Source organism: Canis lupus, chromosome 12 (genome assembly GCF_011100685.1).
Source record: "Canis lupus familiaris isolate Mischka breed German Shepherd chromosome 12, alternate assembly UU_Cfam_GSD_1.0, whole genome shotgun sequence".
NCBI lineage: Eukaryota > Metazoa > Chordata > Mammalia > Carnivora > Canidae > Canis > Canis lupus.
The window spans coordinates 65663108-65682228 of record NC_049233.1 but is presented as its reverse complement, the minus strand read 5'-3'; the positions used below and the strand labels follow the sequence as shown (position 1 = coordinate 65682228).

The 19121-nt window shown below is 41.1% G+C and overlaps 1 protein-coding gene across 2 annotated transcripts in view; it reads right to left on the bottom strand.

Annotated features, from left to right (window-relative positions):
• Positions 1–18920, bottom strand: part of AFG1L (AFG1 like ATPase) — a 202207-nt gene extending 183287 nt beyond the window's left edge. For both annotated transcript variants that reach the window (XR_005368108.1, XM_038554878.1), the window contains exon 1: positions 18579–18920. Coding sequence is in view for 1 of the 2 variants with exons in the window: in XM_038554878.1 (XP_038410806.1) it covers positions 18579–18714 (136 nt within the window). In the remaining variant the exon portion in view is untranslated. The remainder of the gene's footprint in view (positions 1–18578) is intronic.
• Positions 18921–19121: the final 201 nt, after the last annotated feature.

The window sequence follows — 19121 nt, the reverse complement described above, 5'->3', positions numbered from 1 at the left end:
CTGAACACCACGATTACCTGTGAAATTCAGACTTAATAATTCCCAATTAAATCCCAGGGATCCCTGGGTGGCGCAGCAGTTTAGCGCCTGCCTTTGGCCTGGGGCGTGATCTTGGAGACCCGGGATCGAATCCCACATCAGGCTCCCGGTGCATGGAGCCTGCTTCTCCCTCTGCCTATGTCTCTGCCTCTCTCTCTCTCTCTCTCTGTGACTATCACAAATAAATAAAAATTTTTAAAAACCCATTAAAAAAAAAAATCCCAAGAGGAATGGATCAAAAACCTAAATGTCAAGAACTATAAAATGCTTAGAAGAAAACAATTTTAAATCTTCATGACTTTATATTAGGCAATGATTCCTAGATATGATACCAAAAGCAACCAAAAAAATAAAAAATTGAACTTCATCAAAATTAAAACTTTTACACAAAGAATATTGTCAAGAAAACTACCCACAAGGCACCCCCCATGGCTCAGCAGTTTAGCACCGCCTTCAGCCCGGGGTGGGATCCTGGAGACCAGAGATGGAGTCCCATGTTGGGCTCCCTGCACGGAGCCTGCTTCTCCCTCTGCCTGTGTCTCTGCCTCTCTCTCTCTCTCTCTCTCTCTGTCATGAATAAATAAAATCTTAAAAAAAAAAAACAAAGAAAACTACCATCAGAATGAGGAAAATATTTGCAAACCACATTTTTGCTACAGAACTTGGCTCCTGAATATATAAATTCTTACAACTCAATTTTATAACTCAATTTTTTAAATAGGGAAAGGATTTGAACATAGATATATGAATGGTCAATAAATACATGAAAAGATGTTCAATATGAGTAGTTGATAGGGAAATGCAAACCCAAACCACAATTCGATACCACTTCACACCCACTAGGAGAGCGAAGATCAAAATGACGGTAAGTGTTAAAGAGGAAATGGTGAAAATAGAACCCTCAGATATTACCGGTAGGAATGTAAAATAGTGCAGATATTTTTGAAAACAGTAATAGTTCCTCAAAAAGTTAACAGAGTTATGACATGACCCAGCAATTCTACTCCTAAGTATACACCCAGGAGAAATGAAAACACATATCCACACAAAAATGTACACACAAATGTTGATAATACCCTTATTTGGATTAGCCAAAAAGTGGAAACAGCCAAAAGTCCATCAACTGATAAACAAAATAGGCATATCCATCCATACAATGAATTATTCAGCCATAATAAGGAATGAAGTACTGATATAAGCAATTTGGATAATCCTCAAAAATATTATGCTAAGTAAAAGAAGCCAACATAAGACCACGCATTGTACAATTCCATTTATATGAAACATCAGTAGGCAAATCCATCCAGACATAAAATAAATTAGTGGTTGTCAGGGCTGGGGGCAGTGGAAGAAGAGGTAGAGGAGAGGAACAGGTAGTGACTGCTAATGAGTATTGGATTTCTTCTTGGGGGCAGTAAAAATGTCATGGAATTTGGGGTGCCTGGTGGCTCAGTCAGTTAAGCATCTGCTTTCGGCTCAGGTCATAGTCCCAGAGTCCTGGGATCGAGCCCTGTGTTGGGCTCTGTACTCAATGCGGAACCTGCTTCTCTCTCTCCCTTTGTTGCTCCCCCTCCTTGTGCTCTCTTGCTCGCTAGCTCTCTCTCAAATAAAATCTAAATAAATAAATAAATAAATAAATAAATAAGTTATGGAATTACTGGTGATGTCTCCACAATTTTGTGAATGTACCAAATATACTGAATTATACACTTTAACAGGGTGAATTTTGTGGAATATGACTTTGTATAATTTTTTAATTAAAAAGTTCTTCAAAGGGACACAAGGGAAAAAAAAAAAGGGATACCTGGGTGGCTCAGGGGTTGAATGTCTGCCTTCAGCTCAGGGCGTGAGCCAAGGATCCAGGATCGAGTCCCACAACAGGCTTGCTGTGAGGAACTTATGAGGAACTTGCTTCTCCCTCTGCCTGTGTCTCTGCCTCTCTCTCTCTCTGTGTGTGTGTCTCTCATGAATAAATAAATAAATCTTTAAAAATAAAAAATAAATCTTAAAAAAGTCCTTCAAAAATATTCCAACAGGAATATTCCCAATACATATATATTACCAAAAACAAAACAAAACAAAACCCAAAAAACAGAACTTGTAACCAGTATAAGGAACATCTCCCAATAAGCCCAACAACCCAAATTTAAAAGGGAGAAGTAGAGAACCTAGGTGGCTCAGCTGGTTAAGCAGCTGACTCTTGATTTCAGGTTAGGTCATGATCTCAGGGTCATGAGATTGAGTCCCGCATCCGGCTCCATATTCATTTCACTGCAGAATCTGCTTAAGATTCTCTCTCACCCTTTTCCTCTGCCCCTCCCACCACTTGCACACTGTCTCTCTCAATAAATAAAATATTTAAAATAAATAAATAGATAATAAAAGAGAAGAGCATCAACAGATACTTGATAGGGATCCCTGGGTGGCGCAGCGGTTTGGCGCCTGCCTTTGGCCCAGGGCGTGATCCTGGAGACCCGGGATCGAATCCCACGTCGGGCTCCCGGTGCATGGAACCTGCTTCTCGCTCTGCCTCTCTCTCTCTCTCTCTCTCTCTCTGTGACTATCATGAATAAATAAATAAAATCTTTAAAAAAAAAAAAAAAAAAACAGATACTTGATAAAAGACACTTGAACGGTAACAAACACATGAAAATATCACTGAACATCTTTAGTCATTAGGTAGATGCAATTCTTTTTTAATTATCTCTACAGTCAACATGGGGCTCAAACTCACGACAAGATCAAGAGTCACATGTTCTACCAACTGAGCCAGCCAAGTACCCCGGCATTGCAACTTTAAGCCACAGTAAGATAACATTTCCATTCACTAAAATCGTTAAAATTTAAAACCTTGACAACCTCAATTTTTGGAAAAAAATATATAGCAACCATAACATTCATACATTATTGAGTGTATAAAATAGCAAAATCACTTTAGACAACAGTATGGTGGTTTCTTATAAACTACACTCCCTATATGAACTAGAAATGCCACTCCTGTTTCCAGAAATGAAAACATACCTAAAAATATGAGATTGTATTTAAGACTGTAGCAGCTGGAGACAACTAAAATGTCCACTAAAAGGAGAATGAATAAACAAATTATGGTATATTCATATAATGGAATACTACTCAGCAATAAAAATTGACTCAGGGGGATCCCTGGGCGGCGCAGCAGTTTGGCGCCTGCCTTTGGCCCAGGGCGCGATCCGGGAGACCCGGGATCGAGTCCCACATCGGGCTCCCGGTGCATGGAGCCTGCTTCTCCCTCTGCCTGTGTCTCTGCTTCTCTCTCTCTCTCTCTCTCTCTGTGACTATCATTAAAAAAAAAAAAAAAATTGACCCAGGGGGATACTGGGTGGCGCAGCGGTTTGGCGCCTGCCCTTGGCCCAGGGCGCGATCCGGGAGACCCAGGATCGAGTCCCACATCGGGCTCCCGGTGCATGGAGCCTGCTTCTCCCTCTGCCTATGTCTCTGCCTCTCTCTCTCTCTCTCTCTCTGTGACTATCATAAATTTAAAAAAAAAAATTGACTCATGACTTTATGCTTTATTAGTTTATCTGAAAAACATGTAAAGTAAAAGAAACCAGAAACAAGTATATACTAATAATTCCATTTATGAGTTCCAAGAACAGATAAAATCATTGTGGTCAAAAAATTAATCTATGGGGACAGAAATCAGAACAGTAATCACCTACAAAATATAAAGAATGAATAAAAGGGCAGAATGAATTTTCTAGAGTGATGGAAATGTTATCAGAAGTCAGCAAGCTATAGACCATGGGCCAATTCCAGCTCACTGTTTTTATAAAGTTTTACTGGAACATGGTCCTGTTCATTTAAACATTATCTGTGACTGCTTTTGCAACAAGGGCAAGAAAAAAAAAATGTGATAGAGACTCTATAGCCCACAAAACATAAAATATTTACTATCTGGCCCTTTCCAGGAAAGGTATGTCAACCCCTCTTCTGTATCTTCATTGAGTGCAAGTAACAGTGAAAACATTTGCTAAAACTCATTGAATAATAAATACATTTAAGATCTGTGCATTTCACTCTAGGTAAATTTTACTTCACTTTTTAAAAAGTCCCAACACTTTTTTGAGGAAATTCCTAAACTGATTCTGAAATTTATAAAGCAATGCACAAGACCTAGAATAGCCTAAACCAGTGCTGTACAAAAGAAATATAATGTGAACATATATAACTTAATTTTTTCTAAGAGTTACATTCTTTAAAAAGTTTTTTAAAAGAGGTGAAATTAATTTTAATCACATACTTTAATCCAACATATCCAAAATAGTATTTCATTAGGTAATTTTTCACAGAGTTTTTGAATTTCTGCACACCTTTCAGTAGAGGCACGGACACCTTTTGTCCTGGATAGTCTTTCAATAAATATTTGTTGCTGTCTAGTATAATAATGTCTCCCCTACAGGTCAAAATCTAAGATTTACTCACAACATCCTTATAAAAGATAATGGTTTTGTTTCAGAATTGAGGAACGCTGAGCTTAGGAAACCCTGAGTATGCCAGCATCCACCTGGGCCAACCCCTGCATCACTGCCATGGGGCTTGAGGGGCAAGAAGAATGGAAGCATACATGACACTCACATAGCCTGCTGAGCCATGAATAACAAAATTCTTTGTCTCTGACCCAGAGTTTCACGTCTTCTGCCAACATTCATGAAATCCTGACAAGCTAACATGTTTCTTGCAAGCAGGATAAAATCTCAGATCCTTCACAGTTCTTGACACGAAGAACTGTAATCAACATGTACTCAGATTTTTACATTTTTAAATATCTTATTTTTCTCAGTATGTATTTTACACTTAGACTATATCTCAATTTGGATGCTAAATTTTCACTGGAAATATTTAATCTGTACTTAGACTTCACAAAATCTACAGTTGAGAAAGTAGATTCATATTCCTAAGTTGTTCCAAGAATACTTATGTTAATAATGAGGAAAGCTATGTAAGTATGAGGGCAGGACGTATCTGAGAAATCTCTGTACTTTCCACTCAATTTTTCTATGAATCTAAAACTGCTCTAAAAATAAAGTCTTAAAAAAAAAAAAAAACTTCCAATATCTGAATTAGGTATCCTTTTTAAAATCTGTATTTAACTAAAATTAATAAAATATAAAATTTACTTCCCTAGTCACATTAGCCACATTTCAAGCACTCAACGTCCATGTGTGTCTAGGTGGCTGTGGTACCAGACAGCTTACTTAGGTCTAGTCAATCTTGAAAAAGAGTGAAGTTAGAGGACTCATACAGATGGATATTAAAGTTAAAAAGCTAAAAAATTAGGGCACTGTGGCATTGGCATAAAAACAGACTGAAGGAAAAAATAGAAACCCACATATATGTGGTCACTGGATTTATGTCAAAGGTAGTGCTGAAGTAGCCTGGTAAAAAGATGCTCTATTCAAAAATATTTCAGGTCAATGAAGATCCACATGAAAAAAAATGAATCTTGACCCAATTTAACATCATATACAAAAATTCCAGATGGACCATGGATCAAAGTGTGAAAAGTAAAACAAAACTTCTAAAAAATATCAGAATACCTTCATGACCTAAAGGGAAGCAAAGATTTATTAAATAAGATTACCAAAAAAAAAAAATGGACATTACAATTAATTATTTCTGTTCAGGAAAAAAATTCCATTAAAAAAGCTAAATGAAAAAAAAAACAAAACTTAAAATGCAAGCCACAGACCAGAAGAAAACACACACAGCTTATACATATGACAAAGGACTAATATCCAAAGTATATAAAGAACTACAATTATTAAGAAATAGACAGGGATGCCTGGGTGGCTCAGCAGTTGGGCACCTGCCTTTAGCTCAGGTCATGATCTTGGGATCCAGGACTGGGTCCCACATCGGGTTTCCTGCATGAAGCCTGCTTCTCCCTCTGCCTGTGTCTCTGCCTCTCTATTTCAGTCTGTGTCTCTCATGAATAAATAAATAAATCTTAAAAAGAAAGAAAGAAAGAAAGAAAGAAAAGAAAAGAAAAGGAAAGAAAGAAAGAAAGAAAAAGAAAGAAAGAAAGAAAGAAAGAAAAGAAAGAAAGAAAAAGAAAGAAAGAAAGAAAGAAAGAAAGAAAGAAAGAAAGAAAGAAAGAAAGAAAGAAAGAAAGACAAAAAATGCATTAGGAAAATGGGCAAATACTTGAAAAGGTATGTCACAGAAGATTCTATCCAAGTGTCCTATAAATATATAAAAATGATGGTCAATCTCAAAGGTCATCAGGGAAAAGCAAAATAAAACCACAATGAGGTATCACTACACATTCAGTAGAGTGACTACAATTAAAAAGAATACAAGTATTGGGCAGCCCAGTGGCTCAGTGGTTTAGCGCCTGCCTTCGGCCAGGGCCTGATCCTGGGGACCCAGGATCTAGTTCCACATCGGGCTCCCTGCATGGAGCCTGCTTCTCCCTCTGCCTGTGTCTCTGCCTCTCTCTCTGTGTGTGTCTCTCATGAATAAATAAATAAAATCTTTAAAAATAAAAAGAACAGGGATCCCTGGGTGGCGCAGAGGTTTAGCGCCTGCCTTTGGCCCAGGGCGCGATCCTGGAGACCCAGGATCGAATCCCACGTCGGGCTCCCGGTGCATGGAGCCTGCTTCTCCCTCTGCCTGTGTCTCTGCCTCTCTCTCTCTCTCTCTCTCTCTCTCTCTGTGTGTGTGTGTGTGTGACTATCATAAATAAATAAAAATTAAAAATAAATAAATAAATAAAAAATAAATAAATAAATAGAACACAAGTATTGATGAGGACACAGGCAGCTGAAATCTCATATACCGCTAGTAGAAATATATATTTATGTAATCATTTTTGGAAAACTGGCCTTTTCTACTAAAGAGGAAAATATATTGTATGGTCCAGCAATTCTCAGACATCTGCCCAACAGAAAGCATACATATCTACACCAAAATATATGTACAAACACTCAGAACAGTACTATGAATGGCAGTAGCCAAAAACTGGAAACAACCCCAATTATCTAAAACTGTAGAATGGATTTAAAAATTGTGGTAGAGGGATCCCTGGGTGGCGCAGCGGTTTGGCACCTGCCTTTGGCCCAGGGCGCGATCCTGGAGACCCGGGATCGAATCCCACGTCGGGCTCCCGGTGCATGGAGCCTGCTTCTCCCTCTGCCTGTGTCTCTGCCTCTCTCTCTCTCTGTGACTATCATAAATAAATAAAAATTTAAAAAAAAATTTAAAAAAAATAAAAAAAAATAAAAAAATAAAAATTGTGGTAGAACCCTTACATCAGTCAGAATGGCTAGTATCAAAATGACAGGAAACAAGTGTTGGTGAGTATGTGGAGAAAAAGGAACCCTCACGCACTGTTGGTGGGATATAAATTGGTACACCTACTGTAAGAAGCAGTATGAAATAATGCAAAAGATTAAAAATAGAAATGCATACAATCCAGTAATTCCACTAGTATTTACCCAAAGAAAACAAAAACACTAATTTGAAAAAATATATGCACCCCTAGTTTATTGCAGCATTATTTATAATAGCCAAAATATGGAGCAACCTAAATATCCATCAATAGATGAATGGATAAAAAAGATATGGTGTATATACATACACAATAGAATATTACTTAACTATAAAAAAGAATGAGATCTTTCCATTTGCAACAACATGGATGGACCTCAAAAGTATTATGCTACATGAAATAAGAGAGACGAATATTGTATGATTTCACTTATGTATGAAACCTAAAAAACAAAAGAACAACAAAGAAAAAGCAGAAACAGACCCATAAACGCAGAACAAACTGGTGGTTTCCAAAGGACAAGATGGGCAATGGGCAAAATTGGTGAAGAGGATTGGGAGGTACAAGCTTCCAGTTATAGAACATGTAAGTGATGGAGATGAAAGATACAGCACAGGGAATATAATCAATGGTATTGTAATAGCATTGTACAGTGACCAGTAGTAGCTACACTTTTGGTGAGCACTGCAAAACATATAGAGTTGTCCAATCACTATGGTGTACACCTGGAACTACTGTAATGTTGTGTGCCAACTATACTGCAATTAAAAAAAATAAAAGACCTTTAAGAAAATTGTGGTACTATACAGTGTCATATTCAGCAAATGAATTAGCTGTTGCTATATATAAAAGACTGATGAACCTCACCAACATGTTAAGTAAAATATGTCAGAATCATGATTCTTTTTATATAAAATCCAAAAACATGCAAAATAAATCAATAGTAATATATGTCAGAATGTTGATTACCATCGCAAGTAAAGGATTAGTGACTCAGAGGGTGCACAATAGTTTTCTCAGGCACTATAAATGTTTTTTTTTTTTTAATTTATTTATGATAGTCATACACACACAGAGAGAGAGAGGCAGAGACAATAGGCAGAGGGAGAAGCAGGCTCCATGCACCGGGAGCCCGACGTAGGATTCGATCCCGGGTCTCCAGGATCGCGCCCTGGGCCAAAGGCAGGCGCTAAACCGCTGCGCCACCCAGGGATCCCCACTATAAATGTTCTATTTCTTTAGTTAGTCTGTATTTACACAGATCTACTCTCTTTGTGAAAATTCAATAGGCTTTAAAACTAGGTGTACTTTTCTAAATGAATATTACACCTCAAATAAAATTTTAAAAAAATAAACCAAGAAAAAGTTATTTATTTGAGAGAGAAAGAGAGAGAGTGTGAGCAAAGGGAGGGGCAGAGGGAGAAGTAGTAAACTCCTCGCTGAGCAGGGAGCCCAATGCAGGACTCGATCCCAGGACTCTGGGATCATGACCTGAGCCAAAGGCAGACACTTACCCAACTGAACCACCCTCAGGCACCCCACGACTTTTTAATATTTTAAGTATACTTAATAATTTTCTATATTTTCTACCACACACATACTGTTATAATATTTAATGAAAAATTTTTATAATATTTTTTAAAAAGAAAAACTTAACCAAGTACAAATTGGAGAGATCTGTCTTAACATTAACAGCCCTAGGAGTCTTAAGGTGAGACATGAACATAACAGGCCACAGGAAAGGTAACCTACAACACTACTCCAGCCAGACTCATCTGAAGGAATATATTGAGATATGGAGACCATATTTTCAGAGTAACATTCAGAAAGTAGATTGTATTCTCAAGAAGGGAGGTAGTTCTAGGGATCTAGAAATGATGTCATGAGATTTGACTAATAGGACAAGGGACAGTTGACACTGAGAAGCAACATAGTAAGAATATCCAACTCCCCATGTCTAGCATATAGATGGCACCAAGAAATATTCAGGGGATAAATGAATGAATGGAAGAAACCTAAGTGTTTAATGTTTGAAAGGTTGTCAAATGGAATCAGGACAAGGAAGGACCCAAAAATTTGATGAATGAATGAATAAGTAAATGATATTATCAGTCTTGATCTATTTAAATAACTGTCATATGTGCAATTAGGACTAGTTATATATGTTGTGCCTGAGGAAAGATTTAATATGAATGAAAGAAGGTAAAGAAAAGCTCAAATTTCATTCTACTTAAACAATTGTCTAGGGGCACCTGGCTGCTCAGTCTGAGGAGCCCAAGACTTTTTGGGGGTCGTGAATTCAACTCCCACGTTGAGTATAGAGATTACCTAAAATAAGTAAATAAAATATTTTTTAAAAGAATCTTCTAACATGTAAGGCTACCCAAAAATGAAAGAAATAGTTAAAGTAGAAACTACATGCCTATCTAACATTATTTGACTATATGACACAGAGGTCATTAATTCACCTCTATTATTCTGATTCTATAAAATATTATCTTTTGATATTTTTTTAAGATTCTATTTATTTGAGCAGCCCTGGTGGCTCAGAGGCTTAGCGCCGCCTTCAGCCCAGGGCATGATCCTGGAGACCTGAGATCGAGTCCCACATCAGGCTCCCTGCATGGAGCCTGCTTCTCCCTCTGCCCGTGTCTCTGCCTCTGTGTGTGTGTGTGTGTGTGTGTCTCTCATGAATAAATAAATAAAATCTTTTTTAAAAATTCTATTTATTTATTCATGAGAGACACAAAGAGAGAGGCAGACATAGGCAGAGGGAGAAACAGGCTCCCTGCAGGGCGCCTGATAAGGGACTCAATCCCAGAACCCCAGGATCACAACCAGAGCCAAAGACAGACGCTCAACACTGAGCCACCTAGGTGCCCCTAAAATATTGTTTATAGCTTTCTGAACAGCAAATAATTCACAACTACTTAAGTTGCTTTTGAAAACAGTATCAATTTCTTACTAAACGAAGATATTTTACTTGCTACTATAAATCAAAGTTAATAGCTTTCTTTGAAACATTATGACAAAGAACCTGTAGGTATTCAAAGTATCCAGAGAAAAGGCAGTAAATCCAGGAGAACAGAAACTATCATTGGTTACCTACAGAAGCGCTTTCCACAACCTTAAAGAAAAAAAAAATCAAAACTGCATTTTCTAGAATTCAAAGCACTGAAATCAGACTGGGTCCTTTGCCATTGTTAAGATAAGGAGTCCTCCCCAAAGTTAAAATTACTTTAGTAATTCTGTAGACTTGAATTCATTCCATTTCTACTCGCTGACTGGAATCTACCACCTCTAGCATTTTAATAATATTTCAATTACTCCTAGCATAGGTCCACATTTATTTAACAATTCTTATAGTTGGGCAGCCCAGCCCGGGTGGCTCAGCAGTTTAGTGCCGCCTTCAGCCCAGGGTGTGATCCTGGAGACCAGGGATCGAGTCCCACATTGGACTCCCTGCATGGAGCCTGCTTCTCCCTCTGCCTATGTCTCTGCCTCTCTCTGTGTGTCTCTCATGAATAAATAAATTAAATCTTTAAAAAAAAAATTCTTATACTTTCCAAAGTACTTTCTCACATAAAACTTATTTGAGCCTCATAAATGACTTGCCAGGAAGGTAGAGTTAGGATAATTAATCCCATTTCTACAGATGAGAAAATGGAAATACCAAACTAGATTACTGTCCCAATACAATCAATGAAACCAAAATCACAATCTTGTCTTTGCAGGTCACATTTTATTATTCATCTGGTATGCCATATGTTCATCAGTCCTAAGATAGAACTGATCAAAATTCTTCAAAGTAACAGTTACGGAATAAAAGGAGGTTCACTTCTTCACAAAGAGGAAGAAGACTGTTGCCAAAAAAGAACACATGCTTAGTTAAATGAAATCAAAACTATATAAGGAATTTAGATTTCCAGTTTAAAATGTTTACCCAACTGCTGTGAGAAAAATGCACAATCAGGAAAAGCACATTTAATATTTCTAAAGGGCTGGATTAAAATTTCAGCTGTAAACTTCATTACTGTAATTAGATTTTTAATGCATATTTATTAAACATCCATTCAAATACCGTGTTCACAATTATTCATGAGTTATTTGTACATTTGTGTTGATTTTAACAAACTGTAAACAGTGGCCACTGACCAGAAATGTTCTCCTACAATGACAAAAGCCCATACTAAGGTCATAGGCAGCCTATTTATGCTCTGTTATGTTCTAATCATATCCCAAATATAAATATTCAGCTGTTTTTTTGAAAATTGCAATGGTCATCAATGACCCAAAAAGTCAGACTTACCAGTGACATTAAAGACCCATGTTTGATTCAGTGATGAATAAACAAAGTGCAGAACAGAAGAAAATCAAATCTTAATTAAACTCTTTCTTTAGAAAAACAACATAAGCCATCATCAAGGAATGCATCACAAGATGATTTACTTTATTTATAAAAGGCTGATTTAGGGGCTTTAAAAGGGTGCTTTTGATTTAAATAGAAAAATTATGAAAATTAAAACTAAATGCTTGCTGGTTATCATTCTTTTCCTTTAGAAGCTGGTTAATCTTAATGTGCCAGTGTATAACTTTACAAAAGGAAAAAAAATAGTACTTTAAATTTCATGATAACAAATCAGTAAAATACCGCCTAAAAATCTGAATAAAGCTATTCTGAAGTAATTATAGGCATGGCCTAGCATACTGAGTAACTCCTTAATATTCACTCTGTTCATACACTATTTAATAATGAGATCTAAGGGATCTATTTTCTTTCAAGTGCTAAAGAAAAATAACATTTGTTATGTTCATTTACTTTAAATTTTATATACTCACACTCACATAAGAATTTTTTAATGGAATCTAAATGGTTTACATTTAAGATATAGTTGCCTTATGAAGCTATGAAGGAACTACTCTAAGAATTATATACTCAGGCTTTAAAAGTTGTTGAAAACTGCTACCAGGTCAAGAACATGAATAGATAATGCACTGAAAAGTAATTCCTATGGGGATCCCTGGGTGGCTCAGTGGTTTAGTGCCTGCCTTTGGCCCAGGACGTGATCCTGGAGACCTGGGATCGAGTCCCACATCGGGCTCCTGCTTCTCCCTCTGCCTGTGTCTCTGCCTCTGTGTGTGTGTGTGTGTGTGTGTGTGTGTGTGTGTGCGTGTGTCTCATGAATAAATAAAATCTTTAAAAAAATAAATTTTAAAAAATTAATTAATTAAAAAAAAAAGTAATTCCTAGAATGGGCTCAATGAAGAGAAGAAATAAGGCAGTACAAGCAAGACAATGAACAAAAGCTATGAAAAAGAATCTGAAGGTTAAAGTATCAGGAACTCCAGTAGAGTAGATGCAGAAATGGGACCTCAATCAAGGCCCTTAGGTAAAGAAGACATAACACAGCAGGAAGAACAGAGAGAAAGGGGTTTTTAAGAGAGAAATTAGAATAAACCTTAGTTACAAGCCAGAGAAAATTATGAGTGACCTAGAAGAACAAGTATTAAACATATTCAAGTAGAGGCTAGATCACTTGTCAGAGAATTTATGGAACACATTACTATACCAGGCCCAAGGCTGAACTACCAGTTTCTAGACACTTAACACCTATTATTTCTGTGATACTTTTAGTAAAAAGACAAATCAAAAGAATAGTTATACCCCCATTTAAATTCTATTTTTTTAAAGAAAATGAAGCTCTTGACGTGTACAGCAGTGCTAATCTACAGATCAATCACCCACTTCTGGACCTCTTATATTCCTTCCTATCAGTCTATTCTTAGACCCACCCTTGGTTATCTGCCCCTCCCTCCACCCTAGAACTACACCTAGGGTACCAGCTATGTATATGTGATAAGCTGTGCTATGCTTTTTAAAAACGAATTGGATAAAACCATTATCAGAAAGTTATCAGTGTCAAGAGTAGGCATGAACATTCTTTTCTAATAAATGGATGTTAATGAAATCCAAGAAACATGAGGTTTCACATAAGGATATTCATCTAATCGGGTACTAAAGTCCAAAGCCCATTTCTTAATCACTAATATATACCGCCAATAAATTATACCGATTCCTTTGGTTGAGGTACATTAGTTCTCATATAAATGCCCAATCAAGATCTCCTGTATACACTTAGTAAAGAAGAGATTGTGGAGCCAAGGATAAACATGAGTCATCATTTAATAATGAGATACAAAAAGACACTAGAGAGGAAATCACAAGATGTGGCTTCTTGGGAGGCCTGGGTGGCTCAGCGGCTGAACATCTGCCTTTAACTCAGGGCATGATCCCAGGGTGCTGGGATTGAGTCCCGCATCTGGCTCCCTGCATGGAGCCTGCTTCTCCCTCTGCCTGTGTCTCTGACTCTCTCTGTGTGTCTTTCATGAATAAATAAATAAAATCTTTAAAAAAACAAACAAGATGTGGCTTCTCACAGTACCTGCCTCTATGAAACAATTTCTAAGGCTAGCTTAAACAAAACAGAATTTTCAGATACACTAATTTTCAATTTTAGAAAATCTAGAAACATTCTCCTCTTTGGTTTCTCTTCTACTTTTGCTAGGACTCTCTTAATGCTCTCCAACAAGGTCATGTTCTTCTCATAAAATGTCAATTTTCCCAAGGACTCACCCTTAGCCTTTTCTCTTTCTCACTTTACAAATATCCCCAGGCTAGTTCTTCCATCCTCATATTTCCTTTCTTAGTCTTAGACCCTCATATTCCCTATAACTAATTAAACTTATTTACCCAGAACTGTCATAACCACCTCAAATTTAACAAGTTCAAAATGGAATCTCTCCCTAAAATGTCTCTGGCCCTACTTTTTGTGTGTTTGGTTTGTTTACCTTGACAGATGGATGTTAATGCCATCAAATTACCCAAACTAGGAAACCTAAGTTGATCCAACTCTTCTCTTTCCTTGTCTCCTGCAATGTCTGGCAATTCTACCAAAGAATTGTCTCTGAATCCCCTTCCTTGCTTCCCACCTCCCCACAGCAGTAATTCAGGCTATGAACGGCTCTCTCCAGAACTACAACTTCCTTCTAAATAACCACCAAGCTTCCAGTATTCTCCAGCCAGGATTTCCAATCTGTCTTTCAGGCAGCAATGATAATCATGCTAACACCGATACAACTTTTCTATTTATGAAACCTCCACCAGCGTCCTACTGAGCCTAGATGTCTTCGCACACTATACAGGACTTTTAACCAGATCCAGGCCACCTTCCCAGCTTCATCTCTATCTGCTCTCCCTGAGGGCCAGTAAACCAATAAAGGTTTGTACAGCCCACTTCTATGCTTGTGCTACAACATCCTCACCTCTCCAAGCAGAGCTTTCACCTCCATAATCCTACAACACTTCTTCATCCTCACGTGCAGCGCTTTGGGTTGTATTCTCCAGAATTGATCAGTCATAACCTATCAGCTATTGTCTATTGCTGAGGACACCAGAAATGAAGTTGTCCATTCTCCAATCAGAACACAGCTTGTTTTATTCAAAAGCTGCAGCAACAACAACAAAAAAATGAAGTCCAGAGTACCACTGTGAATATCAGTTGGGCTTCACAGACTGAACCAAATGGCTTCCTAGTTTCTAATTATTCCCTAAAAGTCAGAGCTTCACCGACTGAACCAAATGGCTTCCTAGTCAGTCTTTTCTTAAGAAAAGGAGACTAAGAGAATCATTATTTGGAGGCAACAGAATGGGAAGAAGAAATCTAAGAGCCAAACCAAATGGGAGGAAGAAATAAACTGACGTGCCATCACACACCAAGGACTACTCACCAAGAAACATCTGTCCAAACTGAATCCAAGAAAATGTTTCCTTGCCACAAGGGTTAAATTAGGTGCCAAAGGTCAGAGGCAGTTGGGGTGCCTCTACCTCTGCCTCTCTCTGTCTCTCATGAATGAATAAATTAAAAAAATTTTTAAAAATCGTTTTTAAAGATTTTATTTATTCATCCATGGGGTGGGGGGGGCAAAGACACAGGCAGAGGGAGAAGCAGGCTCCATGTAGAGAGCCCGATGTGGGACTCAGCCCCCCAGCCAAAGGCAGATGCTTTACTGCTGAACCACCCAGGCTTCCAGGAGGAGGGAAATTTAAAGGCAAATGAAAAAGGTCTGGAGGAAAAGTTGCAGCAGTACTTATTAGCCTGCAGCTGTAATTAGTCCCATTAACCCTTTGGTTTCTAGTGATTTTGAAATTCTATGCGATAATTCTTAAAGCAATAAAAACTTTTTTTTAAAGGTGTTATTTATCTATTTAGAGAAAGAGAGAGTACAAGCAGAGGAGAGGGAGAGAAAGAGAGAGAGGAGCAGACTCCCCTATGCAGTGCTTGATGCCAGGACTCTGGAATCATGACCTGAGCTAAAGGAAGATGCTTAACCGACTGAGCCACCCAGGTGCCCCAGAAAGCAATAAAATCTTGATTTAATTTTTTAAAAATATGAATACAGGTTAATAGCAAAGCCTTTAGGGTCAGATGTAATAAGTACGGCCTTTACTTGAAGCCACAAGTTCTGACACTTAACTAGCCATATAACTGCTGCAACCTTGAATTTATCATCCCCAAAATGAGGATACTAAGAATTAAATGAGATAATGGATGTAGAAAGCACTTAGCATACTGCATGGAACAGAATAAGCATTCGGGAAATCTTATGTTATTATGATGATATTCCTTCAATCTTAAGTTTTCATATGGTAGATGCATAGAATAGAATTCTATTTTAACTATTTAAAATGAGGAAATTCCGTATGTATTGATAAGTAATGATTTCCAAGACATACTAAGTGAAAAAAAAGAAAGGTACAAGAGAGTAGGTATGTTAGTACTTCTTTATTTTTTAACCACAGATGCTTATACACATATGTTTGTTCATACAGAGAATGTCTCTGGAAGAATACATAAGAAACTAGTGTTAGAGGTTGCCTCTGGGGAGGAAAACTAAGTGGCTAAGGGATGGGGTGGAACATTTTACCATATTCTTTCTTGTATCATTTGCTTTTATAACCTATTTCACAAATTTAAAAAATAAAGTTTGTATTATGATTCAACCCTTATGCTACCAAAATATTCCATTATGTAGTAAGTGATTTATGCTAAGCTTTGCAGAAAAACCTAAGGAGACCTAATCAGAGTTCTAGTATTAATTTCAACTCCATTGATGAGAATTAATAAAGACTGATAGAGTTTCAGCTAGATAAGCCAATGAGTCTCCATTTATTAAGACACCGGGCATCTGGGTGTCAGTGGTTAAGTGTCTGCCTTTGGCTCAGGTCATGATCCTGGGGTCCTGGGATCGAGTTCTGCATCAGGCTCCCCACAAGGAGCCTGCCCATCTCTCTGTGTCTCTCATGAATAAACAAAATCTCAAAAAAAAAAAAAAATTAAGACACAGAAGGAGGGGCGCCTGGATGGCTCGGTTGGTTAAGCATCTGCCTTGGGCTCAGGTCACATTGAGGGGGCCTGCTTCTCCCTCTGCCTCTGCCTGCAGCTCTCCCAACTCGTGCTCTGTCTCTCTGTCAAATAAGACCCAGAAGAAGGGGCGCCTGGAGATGAGAAAAAAGAAAACGTGACTATGTGGATGGAAGAGACAATAAGAATAACCTCGTTCGTTCAGAAAATATACCTTGCCCATCTGGCCCCCAACCCTGGGCCTCGTGCTGAGGGAGCGAGCCACCTGGCCCCCTGCTCGGCGCAGCAGTGCGAGGGGAGCATAGGAGGGCAGCAGCGGAATCAGACTCGGTTGCTCAGGATACATGTTCATTCGCTTACGGACACGTAAGGATTTGAATGAATAACTAACTGGAGCAGGCCCAGTGACAAAAGCCCTCCCACCGAAGCCTCCTCTGGTGACTTGAAAAGAGCTAGAAGAATGGACTCTTCGCTGGGAGATATGTCGACACCCGCGTCCCCAGAATCCCGGGGGGCCAGCCCGGCCCACAGAAGTCCGAGGCGTGGAGCACTAGGAGCACGGATGAGGCACAGGGGCCCCAGGCTGCAGGGGTGGGGGGCAGAGGGAGTACGGAGAAGGGAAGGAGGGTGCGGGAGGGAGGGAGGGAGAGGGAGGGAGAAAAAGGGAGGGAGGAGGGAGAGGGAGAAGAGAGGGTGAGGGGAGAGAGGAGGGAGAGGGAGAAGGTAGGGAGGGGGAGGAAAGGGGGAGGGGGGAGGGAGAAGGGAGGGAGGGGGAGGGAGAAGGGAGGGAGGAGGGGGGAGGGAGAAGGGAAGGAGGAGGGGGAGGGAGAAGGGAAGGAGGAGGAAGAGGGAGAAGGGAGGGAGAAGGGAGGGAGGGGGAGGGAGAAGGGAAGGAGGAGGAAGAGGGAGAAGGGAGGGGGGAGGGAGAAGGGAGGGAGGAGGGGGAGGGAGAAGGGAGGAGGGGGAGGGAGAGAAGGGAGGAGGGGGAGGGAGAAGGGAGGGAGGAGGAGGGAGAAGGGAAGGAGGAGGGAGAAGGGAGGGAGGGGGAGGGAGGAAGAAGGGAGAGGGAGGGAGAAGGGAAGGAAGAGGGAGGGAGGGAGAAGGAGGGGGAAGGGAGGGGGAGGGACGGGGAAGGAGGGGAAGGGGGTAGGGGGAAGAGAGGGGAAGGGGAGGAGGAGGGAGACGGAGGGAGGGGAAGGAGGGAAGAAGGGGAAGAGAGGGGAAGGGAGGGGTAGAGGGAGGGAGGAGGGGGGAGGGAGAGGAGGGAGGGGGAGGGAGGGGGAAGGAGGGGAGGAGGGGGGGAAGGGGGGAGGAGGGGGAAGGGAGGGAGGGGAGGGGGAGGGATGGGGGAGGGACGGGGAAGGGGAGGAGGAGGGAGAGGGACGGAGGGGGAGGAAGGGAGGAGGAGGGGGACGGGGAGGGGGGAAGGAGGGGGAGGAGGGGGAAGGAAGGGGAGGGAGGGGGAAGGAAGGGGTAGGGTAGGGGAGGAAGGGGAAGGAGGAAGAAGGAAGGGGGAGGGAAGGGGAGGAAAGGGGGAGGAAGTAGGGAGGAGAGGAGGAAGGAGGGGAGGAGGAAGGGGGGGAGGAGGGAGAGGGAGGGGAAGGGGAGCGGGGCTCAGCTTCCTCCAGTGCTGGCCTCGCGGGCGGCCCGACCAGGACGAGGGAGGCTGGAGCGCCCCGGGGGCACCCCAAGCTCCGAAAGCCGTGAAATCAGGGGGCAACCGGGCCGACAGGCGGGAGGGAGGCTGACCCGGGGCTTCCCCGCTCACAGTGCAGTGGGCCCGGCCTACTCGTGGCACAGTCACTGACCTTTCCGAAAGGAGTTTCCCGGGGCGGCGGCCGGCGGGGCGAGGGCGGCGGCCCGGGCCCCGCAGCCCACACATCTCCCTCTCAGCCGGGTCTGCACTAAGCGCAGGGTAACCGAGGGCGACCAGGAGGCCGCCATCTTGAGCTCTGAGCAAGGGAAGAGGAAAACTTTATTGAAACCCGAGAGAGAAACGGCGGCACAGACGAAGCCGCGCTCACAGAAGGCGACGCCGGAGGGAACGACAGGGAGCCGGAGGAAGAAGGCGACCTCCGCTAGGGAGAGGGCTGCCCGAGACTCCGGGGCCCCGTTCCGTCCTTCCGGGCGCCGCCAGCCGGAACTACAACTCCCGGCATGCAGCGCGGCGGCGCCCGGGGTCGCGGGTCGCGGGACGGGGGACGGCGGGTGGGGGATGGGCTAGGGAGGCGGGGCATCCTGCGCCCCGCACGGCCCCCGCCCCCTCCGCGGCGCTGGACCCCGAAACGCCTTCGCGGGCGAGGGCCGCGGTAGTGAAGTGCAGTCACGGAACCACCCCTGGGCTGCCCGAG